Source organism: Simochromis diagramma, unplaced genomic scaffold, assembly GCF_900408965.1.
Source record: "Simochromis diagramma unplaced genomic scaffold, fSimDia1.1 OVJJ01000545.1, whole genome shotgun sequence".
NCBI classification, from domain to species: domain Eukaryota; kingdom Metazoa; phylum Chordata; class Actinopteri; order Cichliformes; family Cichlidae; genus Simochromis; species Simochromis diagramma.
In genome coordinates this window covers 2,904,431-2,930,166 of record NW_024387371.1, presented here as the reverse complement: position 1 = coordinate 2,930,166, position 25,736 = coordinate 2,904,431, and the positions used below count along the sequence as shown (strand labels likewise).

General features: G+C 40.6%; 1 protein-coding gene across 1 annotated transcript; it reads left to right on the top strand.

Annotated features, from left to right (window-relative positions):
- Window positions 1–2: 2 nt before the first annotated feature.
- On the top strand, window positions 3–25,629 carry ift122 (intraflagellar transport 122 homolog (Chlamydomonas)). The gene is made up of 29 exons (XM_040008110.1): window positions 3–117; window positions 2,860–2,926; window positions 3,027–3,111; window positions 3,199–3,277; window positions 3,387–3,463; window positions 3,554–3,620; window positions 3,709–3,855; window positions 4,592–4,667; window positions 6,456–6,647; window positions 7,034–7,172; window positions 7,623–7,825; window positions 8,723–8,860; window positions 9,052–9,216; window positions 9,439–9,636; window positions 10,396–10,536; window positions 10,948–11,001; window positions 11,608–11,769; window positions 12,607–12,773; window positions 15,308–15,479; window positions 16,738–16,840; window positions 20,935–21,075; window positions 21,177–21,274; window positions 22,201–22,301; window positions 23,369–23,534; window positions 23,616–23,733; window positions 23,833–23,961; window positions 24,540–24,616; window positions 24,732–24,896; window positions 25,034–25,629. The coding sequence occupies exons 1-29, from the start codon at window positions 74–76 to the stop codon at window positions 25,118–25,120; spliced, it is 3,558 nt and encodes a 1,185-aa protein (XP_039864044.1). The 5' UTR covers window positions 3–73; the 3' UTR covers window positions 25,121–25,629.
- The last annotated feature ends 107 nt before the right edge of the window (window positions 25,630–25,736 follow it).

Below are 25,736 nucleotides of genomic sequence, written 5' to 3'. Positions count from 1 at the left end.
AAAAGAACCAAGCGAACTGCAGCAACCTGTTGAAAAAAGAGCCTTTGGTGCTTTTTTCAGTTAAAGAGCGGAAATGAGAGCCGTCCTAGCATGGAAGGAAACGATCCGTGAGCAATGGTAGGAATCTGGGTGATTAGGTTTGCGCTGTCAGCCTCGTCCCGATGCTCAGATGTAACGCTAGGTGGTTAGCAACGGTGGTTGCTATGTAAACTAGTGTTAGCCTGCTAACTAGCTTTAGCATCGCGGCTATTCAATTATCACCATCTTTCAAATCGCTCTCATATTAGATGTCGTGCATTATGTATTTTCAATAAGTACAGTAGCTTATGATGGTTCTTTGGTAACCGATATAATCATAGACGTATGATCTCTAGTTCTCATTACGGGTTTTTTTGGGTGCTGTGCAGAATTGCGTGCTCCTAATAACATATTTTTATTAAACAGTCTTTTTAAACAAGGTATTAACTTATTTTCCATTATTTCCCATTACATTCTTGTCAGGAATTAAGGTAGTTCTGTTTAGTCCAGCATTTAAAAGATCAGACTTCCCGAAAAAACAAATCCGAGTAGGTGTTTGGAGAGATGCTTTTGTGCTGTTTCAGAGGGAGAATGGAAATCACAGAGTAACTCACAATACTCTAATGATACAATGCCCACTAAAAAGTTTATATTATGATCAAATCAAATTACAATACTTGATATGTTGCAGGAGTCATCTTGGATAGATGGTTGTATCTGGATAGGAAAAATATGACTCCCCAAAAAGGCAAAAGCAGGACTTTATATACTTAGTATGATAACTGTGTTTGAGTGAGACAGTGTGGGATATGTTAATAATGCTGAGAAGTCACTTGAAACATTTTAACAGCTTTATTTGTTTTCTAATAAAAACATGCTGTAGTTTTAAATGAGATATTTCCAACTTCTTATATGCATAAATGGAAGTTAACTTTTTTTGGTGGTATGATTCAATTAATTTTGAGCCACAGATCAATCACATTTTTCACTTTGAAATTAGACAAAGACGTAGTCCAGTCCATCTAAAGTTTGACACCTATTGGTGTCCCTACCCCCAGTGGACCCACTAGGGATTTTTATTCATTTTATTTATATAGGTTTTAATTTCCTGGCTTAAAACTCTATGCACGTAAGTACAATTGATCTGGATATAGTCAAGTAAAAGAGTGAACGTTTTTATCAGATGGCTTAACACAGTCTTTGAGTGTAAGAAGATGCCTGAAGAATGGAGAAGTGGTACTGATTTTTAAGAACAAGTGTGCAGTAACTACAGAGGGATAAAACTCGTAAGCCATAGCATAGCTATGGGGAAAAGTGTTGTTGAAGTTAGCTTAAAGAGTGAGGTAATGATCAGTGAGCAGCTTCATGCCACAAAAGAGCACTACAGATGGGAATTTTGCTTTGAAAGTGTTGATTGGAGAAGTATGGGAATGTCAGAAGGACTTGAGCTGTGTCTTTGTGGATCTGAAGGAAGCATATGATAAGCTGGCAGGAAGGGAACTGTGGTATTGCATGAGGAAGCCAAGAGTTGCAGAGAAGTACGTGAGGGTGGTGCAGCACATGTAATAGGACAGTGCGACAGTGGCGAGCTGTGTGGTACAGATGGGTTCGAGGTGAGGGTGGGATTACATCAGGGATTGTCTTTGAGCCCCTTTGAGTTTTGAAAGGTGGAGGCACAGACTGGAAGGAAGAGGAATGAAAGTAGAAGCAAGACAGAATACGTGTGTGAATGAGAGGGAGACAGGTGACAAGTTTTCAAGTAGCAGAAGTAGTTAAGGTGGACCAATTTAAATATCTGGGGTGAACCATCCAAAACAACAGACAGTGCACAAAAGAGGTGGAGGAGAGAGCACACGCAGGGTGGAGTGGATGGAGACGCGTGATTTTCCTTGTTGTTAGGTGCAAACATTTTTTGTATGTTTTGTGTGTGCGTGTGTGATTTTGTTGTTTGCACTTGTTTGTCCTTGCTAAAGGTGTCCTCTTTTTCCTCAAACTCTGAATTTTATGGGTTTTTTTGTTTATTCGGTCTATCCAAAATGAAAAAAAGAGAAAAAGTCAGTGTGCTATATTAAAGAAATCCCCTAATTCAATACTGAAAGAAGACACTGGAGGTCCCAAGCTAGTTCACTCGTAATTCCAGTCGCAAACCCCAGATCAGGGAGGGAAGGTTGCATCAAAAGGGCATCCAGCATAAAATCTGTGCCAAATCAAATATGCAGATCCATCCGCTGTGGTGACCACTTGGGAAATAAGGTTGCAGCTGAAAGAACCTATTAAAGAAACATTGGACACTTGCAAATTCTCACACTTATGAAACTGGAAGCCATTATTCTCCATGCTTCACAGTGAGTGTTTTCACACCGAAACAGATTGTGTGCATCCTTGCAATCTAGCAAAACTGTTGAATGTTTTCCCTCTTCATACAAACCAGATTTTTCAGTGCTTTTATTTATTTATCCTTTTTTTTTTTTACACCAGAATTCTTAACATCTATATTTCTAATATTTCTTTCATATTTCTTAACAACATATTTACTAATTCACAGTGTTGCAGTGACATGTTTTGGCTTTATCTTCACTCATAAGTTTGTGAATTCCTCCAAAACCTTCAACAGAGTTGCAGGGTTGCAAAACCTTCCCTGTGTGCACTTTGGCAGACAGCAATAACGTCCTTGTAAAATCCACCTCCGTGGCACTGCCAGAGTTCAAAAACTCCACAGGGAACCTCCATTATATGATTTCAGTGATGAATGGATCCTCATAGCTGTTGCTCGTGAACTAATCAATTTATTGAAAAACCATTTCAACACGGATCTGTTCTTTTGTTTTGTTTTTTCTGCAGCGTTTATGACCTTGCCTTCAAACCAGATGGTAGCCAACTCATAATTGCTGCAGGGCTTCGTGTCCTGGTAAGGCTTTTCTGTTTTCTTTAGCCTAAAAATGCAAACATGTAGAGAATACTTTCATCGTTCAACTCAATTTCACCTTATTTATTTATTTTTGTTCCAGGTTTACGATGCAACAGATGGCAGTATTATTCAGCCTTTAAAAGGACACAAAGACATAGTGTACTGTGTGGCTTATGCCAAAGATGGTACTAAATTGATTTTCACTACATTTTTCTGTGTCGGTCATCTTATTTTTGTTCTTAATTCTTACTCAGTAGTGCATTCTTCTGCAGGTAAAAGATTTGCCTCAGGGTCAGCAGACAAAAGCATTATTATCTGGACTTCTAAACTGGAGGGTATTTTAAAATATACGTAAGCAGCGCTTTTACTTATTGCTTTAGTATTACAGAGTTGTAGTGTTACACCACGGTGCACAGTCTGTACTCCTCCATCATTTTTTCTTTTATTTGTTTATCTGTAGTCACAATGACTCTATCCAGTGTGTTGCCTACAACCCAGTCACTCACCAGCTTGCTTCCTGCTCATCTGGTGACTTTGGTGAGTGCACCTTAGTGGGGAACTTTGATAAATGTGACCTAATGTAAGTACATAGAGAAATTAAACATCTCAAACTTCTCATATTTTTAGGCCTGTGGTCTCCAGAGCAAAAGTCTGTAAACAAACATAAAGTGAGCAGCAAAATAACATGTTGTGGGTAAGTGAAGTCTGGAGCAGCAACTTTTATGCAGCAGCAGTACATTTTCATTTGTGCATTTATGTTGCTGTGCATCATTTGCTTGCAGGTGGACAAACGACGGGCAATACCTTGCTCTGGGTATGATGAATGGAGTGGTGAGCATTCGGAACAAAAATGGGGAGGAGAAGGTCAAAATAGAGCGTCCAGGTGGCTCCTCTTCTCCTATCTGGTCCATAGCCTGGAATCCCTCCAAGTTAGTCCTAAGTTATTATAGAAATGGAAGGATGTCTCCACAGATTAACACATAGCCACGTATATTTTTGGACTGTCCTTCCAAGATTTTGAGCCCAAATTGTGCAAAATTTGATTTCTTATTTAGGTGTAGTTTTTGTAGGGCCAGCAGGTGGCAGTGTTCAACCAGTGAGCCGTGGACCTTTCTCAATGATGGACTGAATTATGATGCCTGGGAACAGCTGTCTTTGCTCTATGATTCCCCCTACAGCCAAAGCAAAGAGTTCAGCAATGAAAACTATGCAGGACCACAGAACAGGTCAATTAAGGGAAAAAGACGACACAAAGGTGAAAAGATGCGGGAAGTAGGATAAAGATAAAAGCCATAAAAGACAGTAGAGATTTTATTGCTGGGTTGCCTCATATGGGAAAGTTGGTAATCAAATTGTGGTCAAAACATGAGGTCAATCAGGGAACAGCGTTTACTAGAGCCGCCAGAGATTCAGGGTTAATAGATGCAGAGGTACATGGGTTTATGCTGTATTCTGTCCTGAATTAAAACAGTTCTGGAAAATTAACATTAAAAGGCTTTGCATCCATTACTTTGCATCACTGAGAGAGTGACCGGCGTGTCCCCTAGCTGAAGGTTGGCTGCTCTGCTTTTCACTGTCATCATTACTTAAATGACAGAAGCCTCATCAGTGCTGAATCTTGTGATTAATGCTTATGTCTGTAGTCATTTTGTTGTGTTTTCACAGGGATGAGCACAATGACATTCTGGCTGTGGCAGACTGGGGTCAGAAGCTCTCCTTTTATCAGCTCAGTGGAAAACAGGTGAATGTCACAACCTACCATAAACTATCATATTGTATGGCATTGTATTTAATATGTATTTGGTAACTTACTAATCATCATGTCATGGCTTAATAGCTCAGACACAGAGATACACTACACATAAAGATGAGGTTGTGCTTGATGAAGAATCAAACACAGAACATGAGTTTTTATCTACCATGTGAATCCAAAAGTAAATGTGAAATTATTAATTTAGACACTGTGGACTTATTATTTTCAGTTTTGAAATAAACTTTTCAGTTTTACTTTCTGTGGACAGTCCCCTCTATCCCAACCTTTAGGCTTGTCCAGTGGTGTTACCATTAAGTGGCCAAGTGAGGGCATTTAGTCTTTATAAATTGATATGTTCTATTATGGATTGGTCATTTGACTTGGAACAGGCCCATTGGTATGTTACGGGTAATGGATAGGGGGTCATTAATGAAACATATGTATATTTTTGTAATGATAAAGGCTTTGAGTTTATTGTAATTTTCCACTTGTCATCAGTACATTGTATTGTTTTGCACTGACCGATTGCCGATGGCGCTAACTTGCAACAGTTTTGCATAAAAATGATTAAAAACCACAAACTTAGAACATTTTTGATTAACTATTATAGATAAAAGAAACAGTGTGGGTATGATAAACACAAGAAGAACTATCCACTATCCATTTTCTTAACTGCTTAAACAGTTTAGGGTCATGGGAAGGAGCTGAATCTTATCCAAGCTATCAAGTGGCTGTCATGCAGTGAAAGCTGGGCGAGTCCTAAGACAAAAAGACCAATTAAAAAACAAAAAAAGTAGTCACGTATAAAATTAAGCATCTTTTGCTCATTTTAGTTGCTCGAATAGCTTGGTCACTTTGTCACAAAATCTCCAAAAATATTGATTCCACACGGTGACACCAGATCATGCCTGCGTGGGTGTACAGACACCATGGTGATTTGTAATATCTATACAGTGTATACAGTATCTTGTTATCGCAACATGTTTGTTTCTAATCTATCTTCTCTGTTACTTTTAACTGTTGAAAAGGCTAAACACATGCATGACTAAACACATTTTCATGGGAAAACACCAGAAGACTTAGAGCACATATTACTGACAGTGTTTCAAAATGTTCTAACTTGCTAAAGCACTACGACGGCAACATCACAAAATTAGTCTGTTTGTTCAAAATATAACGTATTTAAAACTCTTTATGGAGTGTTTCCTGTTTTAATCAGACTGTCAGGGTCTATTGAAACCATAACAGTATATTTCGAAGTGGTCCTGCTATGCTTTAATGCCCCCTTAGCAATTCCTCCTTCCTCCTAAATTCCCAGTGGGCGATATCGTAATTATAGACAAATATGCAGTGTTCATTACTCTGCCGTTATGCCTTAGGCTCATATTTTGTCATTGGCCTATTTATCTATTGAACATGCTGTTTTGATTACAACACCAAGAATTGTTCGCAATGAGAGAAAATAACTATGGATCGTCAGGGAAGCTTTATCCCAGAGTGAGGAAAACCAGATGTACCAAATGGGGCGACCTGATATGATGTTGTGCAAATGGACTTTGAAGACTGATACAAAGGAGGCTATTTAAACCAGAGAAACACTTTCTTTTTTGTCTGGCTTTTCATCGAACACTCAAAGGAATTGGTTGAATACTGAAGACTTTGAAGTGTGCAAGCCCAGACAGTGGGGAGTGCCGGCCTGGGTCCTTGGGCAATAACTGCAGAAATGCTAGTTTTATTTTTATTTTTAATGTCCTTTTCTCTCTTTGTCTCTCTCAGATTGGAAAAGACAGGACTCTCACCTATGACCCGTGCTGCGTCGGCTACTTCTCTAAGGGCGAGTATATAGTGATGGGTGGCTCTGATAAACAGGCGTCCCTCTACACAAAAGATGGTGTGCGGCTAGGAACTGTCGGAGAGCAGAACTCCTGGGTGTGGACTTGCCGGGTTAAGCCTGACTCCAACTTTGTGGTGGGTCCACAGCTTGTGAAGCCATATATCTAGAGAAATTGCTCTCACTGTGACATACGCCATTATTTAAGTGTTGTGATAGAAGAACAAGAATAAAATGCAACACGCTCAGAGCTCTGACGTGACATTTAGGGTGACATTTGATCCTCTAACAGAGTGCCTCCTTAACTGCACAGATGCACAAGCCGTTTCATTTTAAAGTAACACTTTCGCCGCTTTTCTTTTCACTGTGTTTAACTAAAAGTGACAGGAGAGATTTGGTTGCTAGCAGATTCTCTCAGTTCTGCCGTGTAGAGGCTTTAACAACAGGAACATTTTCCCACTCTCGCAGTCTGTTTTTAGAAGTGTTAATGGGATGTACTGCTACATTGTTGTCTCTTACCTAGGTTTTGGGCTGCCAGGATGGGACTATCGCCTGCTACCAACTTATCTTCAGTACAGTTCATGGCCTCTACAAGGATCGTTATGCTTACAGAGATAGCATGACTGATGTCATTGTCCAGCACCTCATCACTGAGCAAAAAGGTGCGCTTTTGCTCTGGTGTACAGGCTTCTGAGTTTAAGATAGGCTAGCTATTGTGATGCCTCGTCAAAATAATTGTTTGTACATCTTGCAGCTTCACAGTGAGATGATCAAACAAAGCAATGCAGACAGCATTTGGGGAGATAAACTTCACTGTCATTTTCCTGTTGTCATATTATTCAAATTAATCTAATGTAAGGGCAGATGGCCTGCCTTTTTAATGAGTAGATATCAAATGTTTTGGTGAACATCTTGCTATAATAGGATTTTCTATTTAAATGAGAGGTGACAGTCTTTAATTTCCTCGCACCAACGAGGGAGGAAGATTTGAAGGAAAAAAACCGAGGGCAAACTTATTCAACAGGATGCATCGGCTAAGATAATTAAACCTTCCTCACCCTCCTTTCATGACTACTCTCTCCCATTTATCTCATTTTTTTTATTCCCCTCAGTGAGGATCAAGTGTCGTGAGCTCGTGAAGAAGATCGCCATCTATAGAAACCGTCTTGCCATCCAGCTGCCCGAGAAGATCCTCATCTACGAGCTCTATTCAGACGACTCCTCAGACATGCACTACCGCGTCAAGGAGAAAATATGCAGGAAGTTTGAATGCAACTTGCTGGTCGTCTGCTCCCAACATATCATTCTGTGTCAGGTCAGAAGAGATAGAGGTCCGCAGTTTTTTTTTGTAGTGGCAAAATATACAAAAACATTCATTTAAAGTTGCTTGCGTCTGCCAGAGCCTGTGTGTACTTGTATTTTCCTTCAGTTATACTTCCTCTGGTCTCCAGTGGGGCTGCTGTTCTTTGTGAATTACACTAATGCACACTTGATTGTGCAAGAGGCTGCAGTGACATTTGAGCGCTATTAATACGATGAAAGCACAGTAAATCAATGTTTAGACATTTACTTCAAGCCCAAACAGTCCAGAAATGGAATGGCTGTTCCCCCAGATGTTTCTGCCTAGTTTGCAAAAGACTCCAGCTGTGCATGTGCTCTGTCTCTCTCCCTTTCTCAACCATCTTCAAACTGGATAAATTAAGCCAGTTGAATCAGGGGGAAGGCACCATAGTCTGTTGAACCAGTGGATGTCTCTTGGGTTTGCTCTCTGCTTCTTGTCTCTGTGTGTCTGACAGTCTGGTAGGGAGGAGGAGCGGCTGTAATGCGGCGGTTATTTCCTTTTAAATCTGTCTATGTGTGACAGAGGTGCTTCAGATCTCTCTATCAGGCGTACTCATGTTTCATGCCTAAAAGAACTTTTAGACCATATAAACGGGCTGTGTTCATGTGGTCTGTGTTGTATATGTCACTGTCAAATCAAATCACTGTTAATCTTTATGGCATTGCTTTCTTTAAACACCTTTTGATGCTTAAAAGAGCACTGTGTTTAGGATTTGCGAGACATTTACGAGTATGTTTGAATTGCTTAAAGGATGAGATTAACACACTGTGAAATGATGAAAACAGAAACGTTTGACAATGCTGCACCAGTCAGTGCTCCATTTGTCAAATATAATTGAAGCCTCAGCCTTCTTACTCTGCTCTTCTGCAGGAGAAGAGACTCCAGTGTCTGTCCTTCAACAGTGTGAGGGAAAAGGAATGGGTGATGGAATCTCTAATTCGATACATCAAAGTGATTGGTGGTCCACCAGGCAGAGAGGGCCTACTCGTAGGGTTAAAGAATGGCGCTGTGAGTACTCCAAGAAGATCCATTCTCACACAAAGTAACCACAGAAGTGGGAGTCATGCTCACATGCCAGTGCTCCTGGAATTTGAACATAAAGGAAACTGCTGTCCTAATGAAGAAAGCATTTTTTTTTTGGGTATATCTGTTACTGGAGCCAGTTACAACACAACTGATTCTCTATTCTCTGTTTGCAGATACTAAAGATATTTGTTGACAACCCGTTTCCCATCACGCTGCTGAAGCTAACAACGTCAGTGCGCTGCCTGGACATGAGCGCCTCCCGCAATAAACTGGCTGTGGTGGATGAGCATAACACTCTCCTTGTCTATGACATCAAGAGTAAAGAGCTACTTTTTCAGGTCAGCAGGCAGTGGAAAGGGCGTGACAAAGGAACCTAGCCTCGCGGGCTTTGAATTGCATTTCAGAGATGCAGTGGAGTGAAATAAAATGGAAACGAGCATGTGTGCTCAATTAGTTGCATTAAATACAGGAACAGGTTTACAATAGCCCAGACTTGTATGTGTTTCACAGTCACCTCTGACCTCATTATTCCTGTGTACTTGCATTTGCTTTCCTTACAGGAGCCTAATGCCAATAGTGTAGCCTGGAACACCCAGTGTGAGGACATGCTGTGCTTCTCTGGGAATGGCTACCTTAATATCAAGGCTTGCAACTTCCCTGTACACCAGCAGAAGATGCAAGGCTTTATGGTCGGCTACAATGGCTCCAAGATATTCTGCCTCCATGTGTATTCCATGTCTGCAGTGGAGGTGCCGCAGGTGGGTATTATCTTGTCAGGCTGCTCATGTCTAGAAGCAGTGATGGCGCTCCGTGTGGTGGCACAGGTCTGTAGCCAAAATGCTTCTGAAATAAAAATGGTCAAAATGTAGTAATTTTGTGTGAAACTGAAACTGATGGTTAAAATTGTTCGATGGCTCTTGCTTTTCATCATATGTTACTAGGTCATTTCTAATACTTCCTAAAGTATTCATCTAGTCTTTATGAAACTGGTCTCGTATGAATTGGAATTGTATCAAGTATAAATTCCAAATGTCAAATTTCAAATCTCAGTATATTATCTCTGTTTGACCTTTTGACCTCTACCCTTACCCTGGTATTGGCTGTTATATTAGTGTTCATAATGCCACAGAGTTATATGCTTTTTAAAGCATATTAAATATTAAAGAAGTAATATTTTTCATTCTCTTCCACAATATGCTGTTAAAAGTACTGTGACTCATCGAAATGCGTCCCAGCGAAATGCGCTTAACCTTTAAATTTCCTCCGTTGTTGCTCTGCATTAGTTCTACATGTCTGCAGAAACACGTGCCACGATCCTGGTCATTTTTATCATAAATATGGTATTTATTTGTACTACAAAGAAAGAAATGATATATATGGATGCAATTTATATCAGTTACAGAAAAAAAGTGTTTTGTAAAGATGTTTTGTTTCTGTTTATTGATTGGTTTGTGGCCATTCTTTTCCACAAATTTGTATTTATAATGCTTTTAACTGTGATGTTGTTGGCCTGCCAGTCTGCACCCATGTACCAGTACTTGGAGAGGAAGATGTTTAAGGAGGCCTACCAGATTGCCTGCCTGGGTGTGACAGATAGTGACTGGAGGGATTTGGCCACAGAAGCCCTGGAGGGACTTGACTTTGAGACTGCCAAGAAGGTCAGCTAGCTCTCTCTCTCTCTCTCTCTCTCTCTCTCTCTCACTCACTCACTCACTCACTCACTCACACACACACACACACACACACACACACACACACACACACACACACACACACACACACACACATTGTTTTGATTAAGTAAGGCAGATCTTACCATCCTTCACAATTTACTACTTCTAGTAAAATGAGCAATAGAAATATACAGTACCCTACTCTTCATCATGTTAACTGCAACCACTTAACGTCAAAACATGGACATTACCCAAGTTAGCCAAATCAACAGTGAAGCCACATCCTTAATCAGTGTCCGATGAAGAATTTTTAAGAAGCTAGTAATGCAAATAAGAACACAAAGCAACAGATTCTCAGACGCAATTATACTAAATCTTTCCTCTCCACCTTTTCAGGCCTTCATTAGAATCCGAGATCTGCGCTACCTGGAACTAATCAATAGCATTGAGGTAATGCTAAGTCCTCAGAGGCCTAATTTGGTTATAATTTTTTTTTGTTTTCTGTTTTTTTTTTCCTGGCTAGTGTATATCCTGACATCATTAAATAGTGAATCATAATTACTGTCATCATACCATAATGTCAGTAATTTGTAGGCTTTTTTCTGGACTAGACCTAAACCTCAAACAAAGGAGGAACCTGTATCCCGAGTGACCTTTTCCAGTTGAGTCCGCGCTGACATGCAAGCGCACAGCTAAGCATATGCACAAATCCTTAACAATGTGCTTGCTGAGCGGAGCAGAATCTGTTATGGCTTGGGTGTTTCTGCTTGTTCTTATTTGAAATGTGGAAATGTTCATCTTTGACACTCTGTTTTTGTCAGTAAAATTATTATATATGGAAAGAAGTGTTTCTTTCATTCAATAAAAATGGTGTTTGTTATTTCTGTGGCTGATGGCAGAAGAGGTTTGTGAAGATTCAACACCCTTCAGTCTTGTGTAACTCTATGTGTATGCAAAGCCACATGCATAACTGTGTGTGTGTGTGTGTGTGCATGCTAATATATGTGACTGTTAGTCTTAGCACCCAACTCAGTGTTTGTGTTGACTGATTTGTAGGAGAGGAAGAAGCGGGGTGAGAACGACAATGACCTGTTTCTGGCAGACGTCTACGCCTACCAGGGGAAATTCCACGAGGCAGCCAGGCTCTACAAACGTACTGGCCACGAATCCAGAGCGCTGAGCATGTACACTGACCTGCGCATGTTCGACTACGCCAAGGTGATTAAATCACTGACTAAAACACATGCTCTTACATATAAGATATTGTATCGATACAGACAAAAACACCTGCGAAGCATTGCATGTTTTCGGGATTTAGAGCATATGGTTTTCTTCAGCATGTGCAGTTATGCCAAATTGGGGCCCTGCACTGTGTTCAGACAGCCCCCCCTTTACTGTCTGTCTTTCATCTCCTCATATATCATCAGAATCTCTACATATATCATCTGATCTGCACACGCATGGCCAACGTTTACGCACGTATCCCTGTACGACATATAGTTACAGTTGGAAGTGGGGCACAAAAGGAGAGAAATAAAGCCAGCGTCTGTTCCTACACGAACACTTTGATGAGGGGGTCAGTTGGAGCCGAGACAAATTCGTGCTTTATTATGTTTACATGCGGTGCCCCCACTTTTGATCATCACCGTTGCATTCGCATTGCTGGAGCTGATGACACAGCCATGACTCGTTCATGTATATTTGTGCTTGAGTTTGTATCAGATTGTATGTGTGTTTGATGTGGCTGCTGTATATTTATGTGGCTGTGTGGCCATCTGGTCCCTCCGGCTGTTTGTTTTAGGTAGGATGGACACCGGAGGGAAAGGCCTTGTAGCTGCCTGCTGTTTGTGTGACTCGCTTCCTCCTGTCTCACACTTGACCCACATGGTTCTGCCCATCTGAACTGGACTTTTCTTTCTCTCCTTTCAGATTACTGTTAGGAATCTGCTTTTGATAAACTGTTGGACATTACATTACATTGTTGGTTGTTGCCCATCTTAATTACTAATTATTGAATGTGATGTAAAGTTTGAAACTTTCTCTCTCTTGCTGCAGGAGTTTGTCGGAGTGACAGACCCAAAGAGCTCTCGGATGCTGATGACCAAGCAGGCAGACTGGGCTAAGAGCAGCAAGGAGCCGCGGGCAGCAGCAGAGATGTACCTGTCAGCAGGAGAACATCTCAAAGCTATAGACATTATAGGCGAACACGGCTGGGCAGACATGTAGGTGTCAGTCTCTCTCTTAAACATTTTGAAATCCTGCTGCTCCTGTTTAACTTTCTTTAAAACGACCATTTTTGATATGTGTGTGATTTCGAAATATAATATAAACTTATCCTAGATCTAGTTCTTCTGCTTCAAAGCTTTACAGAAAGAAAAATAAGTTAATATGCTATAAATGTTCATTACATACATTCTCAGAGCTCTCCATCACCTTACTTTCTAGGTTTGGCAAAACTGTTGAGCCACCTACCCCATGTTACTTTTTCTTTTCTTGTAATTTCTTAAAGTAGTCTTCAGGAATAGTTCTCCAAGCTTTTTGAGGGACAATCAAAGCTCTTCTTTGGATGTTGGCATCCTTTTGTTCTATTCTCCGTGTAAGCTGATCCCGCACTGCTTCAGTAATCTTGAGGTCCAGGCTCTGAGGAGGCTAATCCATGGCTGATAGTCTTCCAATATGTGTTTTTCTCTTCAGGTGCTTTTACTGCATTGGCAGTGTGCTTGGAATTATGGTCATGCTGAAAAGTGAAGTTACTGCATATCATATAGTTTCCAGATGGAATTGCATGGTGGATCACAATCTGACTGTACTTTTCTGTGCTCGTAATTACATCGGTTTTGACAAGATCCCCAACACCACTGGCTGAAATGCAGCCCCAAACCATGACTGGGACTCCAACATGTTTTGCAGATGGCTGTAGACACACATTGTTGCGCCTCTGACGATCCCGCCATACTGACGATGACTTAAACCAAAGATTTCAAATTTGGATTCGTCACTCCATAAAACCTGTTGCCACTGACTTTCAGTCCAGTTCTTGTGTAGTTTGGCATATATTGTCTTTTTCTAGATCTTGTCAGGTACATTTCTCAGGTCCAGTTTCAGGTTCTTGCGGAACTTGTTTCTTGTTTCATAAGAACATGCCTTTCAAATACTGTTCATCTACTGTAGTATTTTTTTCAGGCCTGCTGCTTCTTCTTTGTCCACTTGTCCAGTATCCTCAAATTTTTTCAAGGATAGGCACACCGTGCTAAGATATGCCAATTTCTTTGTCTAACAGCTCTTTGGAATCACCCTGACGAACGGTGCTATATTTAGTATTTCTTTCATAGATTGAAATAAATAAATGGGGAAGAAATGTAGTATTTTTGCAACAGGCTGCTAGTAACAAAGTGCCTAAAGGTACAATTTAACATGGGTTCTTTTTCTATTTGTCTGTTATGTGTAGATGTAGATCCCATGAGTTAGATAGCTTTTGTTTTTAATCTAGAATGATTCATGGGTAGATTTTAACTGGCTTAACAGCAACAACAATAAAAAAGCAAAACATTCCTCTGAAAATGGTCAGGCACAAGGTCTGACTAAAAATGAGTGTTAAAGCAGCCATTATCCAAAGAAAACATCAGAAAACCTGGGGATCTATTACTCAAGACCAAAAAGATTACAATAAAGCCTAGGTCCTTTTTTATTTTTACTTGAGTACTCTATCATTAGTGAAATGATGATGGGACAAAATACAATAACAGAGCAGCATTGTCCATTTAGATACAGAGACTCCTAATTTGACTTGTTGAAGTTTAAGTTGCAGTTTGTGTTTTAATTTAATAGCACAAGCAATAATAAACGTCCAGTAAATGTCATGAGTCTCAGTCGCAGGCCATTAGAGCCAGATATGTGAAGGGGAAGCCATGAGGGCTAAACATGTTCCCAGAAACAAATACCTTTCCATTAAATGGGACTTACTGTGCTTTTCTTCATCTTCCGTTATATATACTGTTACAATGGCTGATGCTTGTAGTAAACATGGCCAAAGTTAATACTACTACTAATAATAATAATAGTAATGAAGTCAGCATATGTACAGGTAATCCCTATAAGCCAAAAGCTCAGACTTCAAACTGCTTTAACTGCTTATTTTAGGCAGTTTACTGATCTTACATCTGTATGATGTCAATGAGAACCAGTATCCTTACACGATTGTCTCAGGGAGACCACTCTGATTGTGAACAGTCCACCCACTTGCTGCTTAAAGAAGGAAGAAATTTGTCTTAAACCATTCATTTCAGACAACTGATGAGCTGTGAGGCGGCACAAATGGCTATTATTAGATAGATAAGGATTATTTTGAACTGCAAAGCTGCTCTAGTAGAGACTAAGGATAAAAATATGGAGCTGGAAAGGAACATAAGAGTTCTCCTTTAAGGTTCTATCATACATCCATTATTGTTAATGTGTGTTGTGTGTCTGTGTTGTTGAAAACCAGGCAAATTGATATCTGGTGAGCATGTCAGAACTCCCTGCTGACTCCATCTGACCCACTCTCTGCACGCTGTAAGTGTCCTGTGGTGCTACCAGTGGGTCAGCGCAACTGACACTGCTGTTGAACATAGTCCGAGCTCTTTAGCCTGACTCAGATTCAGCTCGTGACCCTGACTGATTCACATTCTTTCTGGGGTCACGAGCATAGTTTGATACAGCAGGGTTCATCTTCTCCCGCCCTCTTTCTGTGTGCTCATTCCTGTCTTCTCTCACCCAGGCTGATCGACATCGCCCGTAAATTGGACAAGGCTGAACGCGAACCGCTAGCAAAATGTGCACTCCACTTTAAGAGGCTGAAACACCATGGCTATGCCTCAGAGACTTACTCTAAGATGGGGGACTTGAAGGCTCTGGTGCACCTGCATGTAGAAACTCGGCACTGGGAAGAGGTCTGACACACTTACGCACACCTGTTCAGCTTATTATAACTTATATATATATATAAAAAGTCCTGAGACAATCACATAAATATAATGTGAAGCATATAGGGCTGCACTTAACAAACTGCTGTGGCACTTGCACTATAAGCCACAAAGTACACTGCTCCATATTTGGGGTTTGTTCAATTTTGCAGGGATCCTCAGAAAAGTCCACTTTATTTGTCAGAGTAACCACAACTGAAAGCAAACAATAAGATAATATGTCTGCCTGATTTCTTTCTACACTGACAAACTGGAGCCACACACACTCCAGAGCTAATCATCCAGCTTTGGATTTCTCTGAATCCATGCCCACATGATGATTAGCTAGTGAGAAGCTCAAAACACTACTGCAGTGAAAGAGTATCAGCTTTAAATTCTGTTCTTTTTCCAATCAAATTCCTCCATCAAGGCGGATCATGGCAAGAAGAAAATATTGCATTTCTTTAATCCATCTGCAGTCTATAATCGAGTTAAAGGCGTAACAGAGATGCACATTGGCGATTTGCATGTTGAAACACTAGAGCCAAAAACAGAACATGAAATTATGATCACATGATTCTTGCTGTTATGTCTGTTGAAGTCTTCTTGGAATATTTAATCCTCAGAGAGGGAGAGACAGAGAAGAAAGAGCAGAGGAGGGAGGCAGAGGTTGAGAGAACTACTTGGCTTTATGTGCTTCAAGGGGGCGGGGTGGTGGACACCAAGACGAGCCAGACGGCACCACAGACTGAGTTACAGCATAGGCCATATGGATGCTATTCACTGCTCCCACTCTTTAAAACAAAGTATTTCTTTAAATGAATGGGCTCAAAGGGCTGAAACACACATTTGTTCTCCTTTACTGTATGGTATGACTGCTGTGTGATTCTTGGCTCAGATTTTGCCACAGGACATTGAGCTAATTAGTCAGTGTGATAGGCGATATGTGTCCACGAAGCACTACAGCAGCTCTTTACAGTTTATACTGTCATTCGAACAGCACAAGACCTGCAGTTGGAGTTCTAATTGAGTGTGAAATCAATTTAGCTCATGCAATTTTCATTGTTCTCGGCTAATAAATAATGGCGAAGAAGTATTTGGACTTAAGGTAACATGTTTGGAAAATGTGCGGTAAGTGAAGTAGAGCCATAAATAGCCAGGGAGTACAGTGTTATTCTCTATATGTGGGACTAAAAACACAAGTCAGGCAGTCACAAGCATATGCTTCTTCTGTCTTCTGTCTCAGGCCTTCTCACTGGTGGAGAAACACCCGCAGTTCAAAAACGACGTCTTTGTGCCGTACGCCCAGTGGCTGGCTGAAAATGACCGTTTTGAGGAGGCTCAAAAGGGTGAGCTTTTACATCACCAGCAGGATTTCACTTTTGCTTTTAGTAAGCCAGTGGGAGAGGACTTATGTCACAGTTTCTTCTGCAATGCATGTTTCTGCTAGTGTTTACATATGGAAGTAATAAAGCAAGGCCTGCTCCAAAAACTGAAATGTCTCACTACTTCCTTGAGATTCTCTATATCCACTGTAAAACATGATCCTCTTTGCTCAAGCATAGCAGGACAGAGCTGGGCTGCCTGTTAACTGAATGACATGCTTCCATGCCTCTAATCACCAGTACTACAAGCAGCTCTGATGATGATTACCAACTGTAACCATAGTTATAATCAGCTCATAGATTTATAATTATGATCTCAGCAGGCATATTTCCTCTTCTACATAATCTTCTTCTGCCTGTCTCCACATGGAGTGCATGACTGAGCAGGTCTGGATGTACTGAAACTTGCCTGTGGTCATGCGTTTTGCTGATTGTGTGTATTTTAGTTTAGTATTGTGTTACTAATGATTGTAATGTGTCAAATTCTGGCCTGCCTCCTGTCCACTGCACTGGGACTTCTCAATAAATAACATTTTAAGAAATTGATTAACTCTGCTTAACTCAGGTGACTTTGTTTGTTATATATTCTGGAGGTTTTAGCTGGAGCTCACTTGGTACCAAAATCAGGTTCTGATTAGTACTCCCAGGGGTTCAACAAGGTTTTCAAGTACATCATACCTAAAGCATTTCCTATTTCTTAAATTTGAAGTTGTCTTTTATTGCCAGACACGCTTCTCAGTATGTCCCCAAAAGATAATGTTGTTATCTTTATTTTGCTAACAGCACAATGTAAGCTGTAGTTGTCTGCATGGGAGCTCTGGCTAAAAGATTCTGACAATTGCTGCTGTGCTCTGCAACCTTGTCAGCTTGGTTTTTGTGTTTCTGTAAGGGGGAGGGGGAGGAGTGTGCGCCCATTACTAACAGTAACCATCAGTGTCTGAATGTGGTTTTTATTCAGTTAGACTGATGAATGTTTGCCATAATACAGCCTGACCCCTGCTGTGGTTGCAGGGGCAGGGTCATTACTGAGGTCGACTCCCTAAAGCTGTTTCTAATTACCCTCTGATTGGAACATGAAGGATAGTGGTGATGTTTATTACGGCTTTAAAGTCAAAATGTTTTGGCGTTTCATATTAAGAAGCTGCCGTCCTGCTTGGAAAGGACTGGTACTAGTTGTTGCATGTTTTTTTTTGTTTTTGAAATGGGATGGCACTTCTTGTTAAATACTCTAGGTAATATGTGAGTTTACAAATGTGTATGTCCTATAATGTACTTTCACTTCTTTTTTTCTTGGCTGTAATAATGTTATATAATTCTATAGAATGTAGTTTCATCAGATTAGTAGGAAAATTACAGACATTTTTATACATTTTCAGAGGTGTGAAAGTAATTGGTTGAACACTTTTTGGAGTCCATGACTGCCTATAAAATTAAAAAAAATGTATGTATATATATTAGGGGTGCAACAATACTTGTATCGATATTGAACCGTTCGATACAGTGCTTTCGGTTTGGTACGCATATGTATGAACAATACAAAATTTGTAATTTGTTTTATCAACTTTTCTAATGACGATGCTGTCTGTGTTGAGCGCTCAGTGGATCTGCGCTCGACAGTGCAGCCTAGGCGGAGTAGTCGAACGCAGATTCACTGAGCACAGCGCAGGCTAGGAGACAGAAGTTAAGCTGTCTTTGCAACATGGCAAATTGAACCTCCCCCACCCTAATTCAGATCTGGCGTTTGGAACTATTTTGGTTTTCGTGTGACGTATGACCCTGAAGGTAAGCGCGTCATGGACAAAAGTAAAATAGTATGTCAGATGTGCCACGCAATGCTCAATTACATTGGTGGGAACTAGTGCGTTAGCGCAGTTTGCTCGTTAACGTGTTGGCCGTCTAGCCCCACGCACGGGGCGATCCGCGGTAGCTCGTTAACGGAGATTTGCCGTGTTGTGGCGTTAACGTCATTTCAACGAGATTAATGCTGAAAGCACTAGTGGGAAGCAGCATGCTACAAACTTTACCCGAGTCATTTAGACAGCCGTTAGCACATGATTCTCCTTATGGGGACCTGATATGTTTAATATGCTGCTGAGAATATAGCCCAGAAGAAGCGTATAGTATAGCTTTTATTTTGGAAAGAGCCATTTCTCTGTAATAAACTCTCTTTTCCAAAGATGAGTGATTTCTCGATCAGATAAAAATTTTTTTTTTTATTACTTTGTTTCAGCAACATTAAATTTAAAAACTGTACTTTTGAGTTAAAATATATATTTATAATTTTAATAAATGACAAATTAAAAATGCATGAACATTTTTTTTGTATCGAAAAAATATCGAACCGTGACACCAAAGTATCGAACCGAACTGTGAATTTTGTGTATCGTTGCACCCCTAACAAAAAAAAAAAAAAAAAAAAAAAAATAAAATATATATATATATATATATATACACACACACACACACACACACACACACATACATATATATATATATATATATATATATATATATATATATATATATATAAGGGGAGAGAGAGAGATATTTGCAGCAATGTGGTTAGCACTGTTGCCTCACAGCAAGAAGGTCCTGAGTTTAATTTCACCATCAGGCCGGGTTCTTTCTGTGTGGCGTTTGCATGTTCTCCCCATGTTTGGGTGGCAGATGGGATAGGCTCTAGCCCCCCCTGCGACCCTGAAAAGGATATGTGGAAGAGAATGGATGGATGGAAATATATAAATGCCCTAAAGTTAATTCTGTTCATGTAGATGTAGCATTTTTAGTGGGAGAAACATTTCGTCACTCGTCCAAAAAATATATCAATGGTTTTCAATCCTAAACAGGTAATGAAAGATTTTTATTAAAGCTGAAAGTTTGTGCTCCAGTCACATCTTGATAGACCTTAGCAAGTGCTGTGTTTCCTCCCTTGAGATGCTCTGATAGGCTTTTACTACAGACACTCGTGCTCGTTCCTCCAGTTTTGTCTCCAGTAAAAGAAAAACATTCTCTCTTGGGAGATCAGGCGACTGTTGGGCCATTCCCGTTCTCACATGCCATTTGGAAACTCTTGGGTTGCTTTTGCAGTATGATTTGGATCATTATCCATTTGCACTCTGAAGTGCTGTCAGATTAGTTTTTCAACATTTGGCTGAATCTGAGCAGAGTTTATAGTCCTGTACACTTAAGCAGTCACATCATCAATAAACACTAGTGACCCAGTTCCACTGACAGCCATACATGCCCATGCCATAACACTGCTTCTTGTTCCTGAGTGTAACCAGTGGTTTGCAGCTTGTTGTAAACCCTCTGTATTTACAGTCACAAAGGCGTCTCTTGATTGCAGACTTTGAAAATGATACGCCCACCTCCTCGAGAGTGTTCTTGACTTAGTTAGATGTTGTGAAGTTGTTTTTCTTAACCATGTAAATAATTCTGTCAACATGCACTTTCCTTCTGTGGTCTTTCAGGCGTTTTTGGTGTTGATGAACTGGTCAGTGAAGTCATTTGTGCTAAAAATGAACCAGATTATTGATTTGGCCACTCCTAACACTGTTGCTATCGCTCTCTATGACAGGTTTATTTTCTTTTTTACAGCCTAATGATGGCTTCTCTCACTTGCATCGGCATCTTTTTGAAACTCATAAGCTACGAAATGAAAGCGTCACACTTAGACTCAATCCAGATCTTTTATCTGCTTATTTTGTCCTGGAATAACAAGGGAAATGTCTCACTGCGCTGTGAAACTGCAATTCATTTTGACCCTCTGAAAATAGTTGAATATGTATAAAAATGGTTTTAACTCTTAAACAGGTAACACTGTTTTTAATAAAGCTGAAACTTTGCACTTCAGTCACATCTTGATTGTTTGATTTAAATCTACTGCGGTGGTGTCCACAGGCTCAATTACAAAAAGTGTGTCATTGTCTAAATGGACTTAATTGCATGTGTCCCCAAACATAAAATAACAATTATGCTTTAAATTGTTTCTGTAAATTCAGCATTACCTCAAGAGCAGCCAGTCTGTATTTTACCATTTTTCTGCTTTTGTTTTTCAGCATTTCACAAGGCTGGACTTCAGAATGAGGCCGTGAAAGTCTTAGAGCAGCTTACCCAGAATGCAGTAGTGGAGAACAGGTTCAACGATGCAGGGTACTATTACTGGATGCTGTCTATGCAGTGTCTAGATATTGCCAAAGGTAAGATGCACAGGTATCTTGAGAGCAACCAGCCATAACTCATTTTTACTGAAATGCTTAATGCATTTGTTTTTCTTTTCACCATTGTCTGTCTGAATCAGAAAGTGAAGAACAGAGGGGAGAAATGCTGAAGAAGTTTGAACGTTTTCAGCATCTCGCTGAGCTCTACCACGTGTATCGCTCAATCCAGCGATACACGGTAAGAATACGATACACCTTAAGTCAAGACAACTGTGAATCGGTGTTTAAGTAACAAGGACGACTTTTTTTTTTTTTTAGCTGTCAGATTGTGCGTACTTGGAAACAATACCTACTATGTAGTTAGGTAGTTTAGGTACAAAGTTCCTTCTGCATTTTCTCTCTTTTCTAACAGTCCACTGTGATTTCTGCCTACTTTTGAATCAACTTTTATACTCAAATTCATCCAGACTGCTGTGTATTTGACAAAATTAGGTCTGGCTCTGCAAGATTATGTCAATCCAAGAGAGTCACGGTTTAAAGAGAAATTAAAATATTCATAGAGGGTGTTGGGCAGGGGACAAAAGAGAGAATTAAAGGCAGTCAGGTTGCAGTTTATTGAAGGGAAATATCAGCTTGAAGGAACCTCCATTATTAGATTCTTGAAACCTCCCTGACCTCTATTACCATCAGTCCTCTTTTCCGAGCCTGCAGCTCTAACTTACTTTCAAACAAGCAGTTCTGGCTTATGAGCCCTGTATGGGTGACCTGGCCTGTGTCAGCGTTCTCAGTTTGTTGTTTCAGCTTTTTGCTCTGCTATGGTCACACCCCTGCAACAGAGAGGCATCGCTGTGATCCAGGCCAGAGCAGGAAACCTCTATATCTCATTTTAACTCTCCCAGACAGGCACTATAGATTTGAACTATCAACTATAGGGATAAAGGGCTGTTAGTGATTTTGTTTTTTTTAAGAAAATGCATCTTTTCCTTCAGGGTACTTTGAGAAGGAATGAGGCACTTTGAGTGTTTAGGCTGCTTTTAGATCAGGTTAAAAGATGACGGGAAAAAAAGTTGGAAATGGAGCTTTTAAAACTTTCATCTGAGATTTCTAACACTTTGTGACCCCTTAAACTTACATGTGTATATTTTTAACTGTCTTTATCTGTAGGATGAGCCCTTCAGTTCTCACATGCCAGACACGCTCTTCAACATCTGCAGATTCCTCCTGAACAACCTCACAAAGGACATACCACCAGGCATCTCTAAAGTGTATCCTAACATTTCAGAAAATGGACTTAACGTAGTGTTAGATCTCAGCAAATATTTAGAAAATGGAGCATTATGGGGGCCTCTTAATGTGGAAAACTCTCTGTGACAGATAGATACCATTCTAAAATCACGACTGGCAGAGGCAGTGAAGATAGAGCAGTGGAAAATAGATAGACGTAGGGAGAAATCAGGAGAGTTGGCGCCACTCCGGAAACCAAAGTGCTGCTGAGAGAAAGAAAAGGGGTGTTGATGGGGAGGAGGAGCCGATGCCAGCAAGAAACACATTTTCTGTTATCTAAACAAGTGCTTTGATTGCTGAACTTTGTGCAAAAGTATGCATACAAAAACACACTGAACAATACGTTTTAATTTGAACAAATACACACATACACGGTCGCGTACACCCACAGCCACATGGGCAAATCTATGTAGGCACACATCGGACTCTGGAATGAGGAAGGAAAGCGCAGCCTTGGAAGAGGAAATCAGGCCGAACAGCTGCAATCCTCTGTGGCCAAGCTGAAATGTTCCAAAAACTTTGAACTTGGATTTATAGTCTCAGCAAATTGCATTCAACTTGGTTCAACACTTAAAACACTGCACGCACACACACAAAATTGCACTTAAACAGCTCCACAATAGGACGTGCACTGATCAAGAGTCACAAAACTGGGTGTGTAGGAGGAGAATCGAGAGCGGCTGGGTAGAGGGGCAAGAACAGAAACGATGTTGAGTTTTAGGTGATGGAGAAGTGCCTTTGTAGTGCTGTTGCAGCTGCAACTCATTGACCTCTGGTTGCCACTCTCAGAGCTCCTCTAGTAACAATATGTTTCTGTATAAATACAAATAAGCAACTCGTCCTCAATTAAAACACAAAAAAACCCTACAAACAAACTAATTTATTACTTTCTGGGCATGCAGTCAGTGTTGCTGGCTTAGCGCAGCTGATGTTCTGCTAATGTAACACAAGTATAAATACGCCCACAATATTTGGAATAAGATATCTACAAAGCAGTAATTCTGTGCCAAATCTTCCCCAGGTTTATTTTTCCTTGACCTGATTATAGAAACACTTTATATGCGCTGGCCAAGCAGAGCCGACAGCTTGGTGCATATAAGCTTGCAAGGTACGCATACGAGAAGCTGCAGGAGCTGCACATTCCCTCACGCTTCCAAGAGTCTATAGAGCTGGGCTGCCTCACCATTCGTTCCAAACCTTTCCACGACAAAGAGGTGTGTGTGTATGTGATGTTTTTGAAATTTTAGAGCTGTGACCTTTATCATATTTGTTAAACACACCTGTGTTTGCTGCAGGATCTGATTGAGGGCATGATGTGCTACCGCTGCTCCACCAACAACCCCCTGTTGAACAACCAGGGGAGTGTGTGCATTAACTGCAGGCAGCCTTTCATCTACTGCGCCTCGTCATATGGTCACTGACACGCATACACACCGTGCGCAGTATATGCCACCAAGGAATCTGCTTGTTTTATTAGAGTTTTTTTTAAATGTCGCATGTGATTTTGTACAGATGTGCTGCCGCTGGTCCAGTTCTACCTGGAGGAAGACATCTCTGATGAGGATGCTCTGTCTCTTATTGATCTAGAAGTTCCTCACACAGATCAGAGGGCTGCACGATGGCAGGATATAGACAATGGTGGTATCCTTTGATCATCAGTTATATGTTGATATATAGACAAACAAGGGTTATTAATGTGTTATAAAAGAACTACTGAGCCTCTACTGTGCCGCAAGTCTGTGTTCATGCTGTAACACAGTGCACATCTCCTCAAAATGAAGCACGTGGCTCTCCTCTGCCTTGTGACAGTTCTAAGAAGCTGTTTAGTCTGCGCTGGCCTTGATTCTGTACTTGTGGGTAAGCTGTCAGAACTAAGTCATCTTAGCTCTCGAGCTAATAGGGTTACTGAGGCTCTCCTGTCTCATCTTAATGACACTAACCCTCTGAGAGCCGTAGCCACAGCCCTAGTGCAGGGATTAACCTGCATTAGCCAGCAGACCCTCAAGGGCACTGAGGTATGCTGTGTTCTTCCAGAGCCGTGAAGTGACTGACAGCCACAGCTAATTTTGAACACTTTGCCTCTTAGAAAAGTCTCTCGGGGATAATTTTGTAAGGGGTTTTCCTGCTCTGCAAACATAATTACTGAAGACATATGCGACACAAAATGTGTGAAATGTGTGCATCGCCTTGGTTATATGTTCTCAAATAAACACAATAAGATCTCCAATCTTTGAGGATGGATGAGGGTTTGGACGATGAAGAGGAAGATCCATTTACAGCCAAAATGAGCTTTGAGGTAATAAGAAAAAGGACAAAATAGATGAGGTGATTAATATTCTGCCAAATGGGCAAGCCAGCTGGACAGGGTGAAAGGATGGAGTCTATAATGGTTCATTTTTGTGTATAAACAGCAGGGGGGCTCAAACTTTGTCCCAGTCAAGGTGAGTCGTCCTGTGCTGCGCGCCATGAGCAGGAGGGACGTGCTGATCAAACGCTGGCCCAGGCCGCTCAAATGGGAATACTTCCGCTCCCTGCTGCCTGAAGTCAGCATTACCATGTGTCCTACCTGCTTCAAGGTACGGCGTTTATAATGCATTCAACTAGCAGAACCCAGTGTTAACCACCTGGTGTCCTCTTTGACGAACAAAGTTTTTGAATTATTTCTTTATTTTCCTGTCAAGTTGCTCACACTCTCGTGCTGTGTTTATTGCAGATGTTTCACAGTGAAGATTATGAGCTTCTGGTGCTTCAGCATAACTGCTGCCCATACTGTCGGAGGCCCATCGACGAACCAAACTGACGGTGAACTGAAAGTGGAGCACCTAATTTATACATTTTTGTCTTCTGATTACATTTTCTTTAAAACTGTGCGGTACGTTTGGCGGGTGTACATTATAGGAGCAGCTCTTTGTTATCCAAGGTTGAATGGCTGAAGTAATACCTAGAGTGTTTGTGTGTCGGTCATTACAGAGTGTAAGAAAAGTGCACCATCAGCCAATAAAGCCTGGATTATTAGGATCAGATTACCCCGGGCCAGTCAGTGATTACATCATTCACTCTGTAAATGTACAGTGTAAACATATAAATAGAAAACTTTTTTTTTTTGGATATAATACAAAACGTGTTTGTTGTGTAGAGAATTTTCCTACTCACAACAATGAGATAATATTCTACCATCAAGTCTACAGCTTTATGCACTACAGCTGCACTGTACGTTTAATAACAATACAAGATCATCTGTTATTAAGTCAAAAGAATTTGATTTTTATATGCTTGCAAATATCCTTTGAATAAATTGTATATTGGCAATTTGTAAAACTGCGAGTTTTCTTAATCCTTCAAAGACAATAACTGCCCCTCTTGATTTGTGTTTGTGTCTCCCAGATTCTAATTGCAGTTCACTCAAGGCTATGAGT

Coding starts and splice junctions, on each gene's coding strand:
- ift122 (XM_040008110.1), top strand. CDS start 74: ATGAGAGCCGTCCTAGCATGGAAGGAAACGATCCGTGAGCAATG. Junction 7,173..7,622: donor CCTCATCACTGAGCAAAAAG/GTGCGCTTTTGC, acceptor TATTCCCCTCAG/TGAGGATCAAGTGTCGTGAG. Junction 9,637..10,395: donor CTGCAGTGGAGGTGCCGCAG/GTGGGTATTATC, acceptor TTGGCCTGCCAG/TCTGCACCCATGTACCAGTA.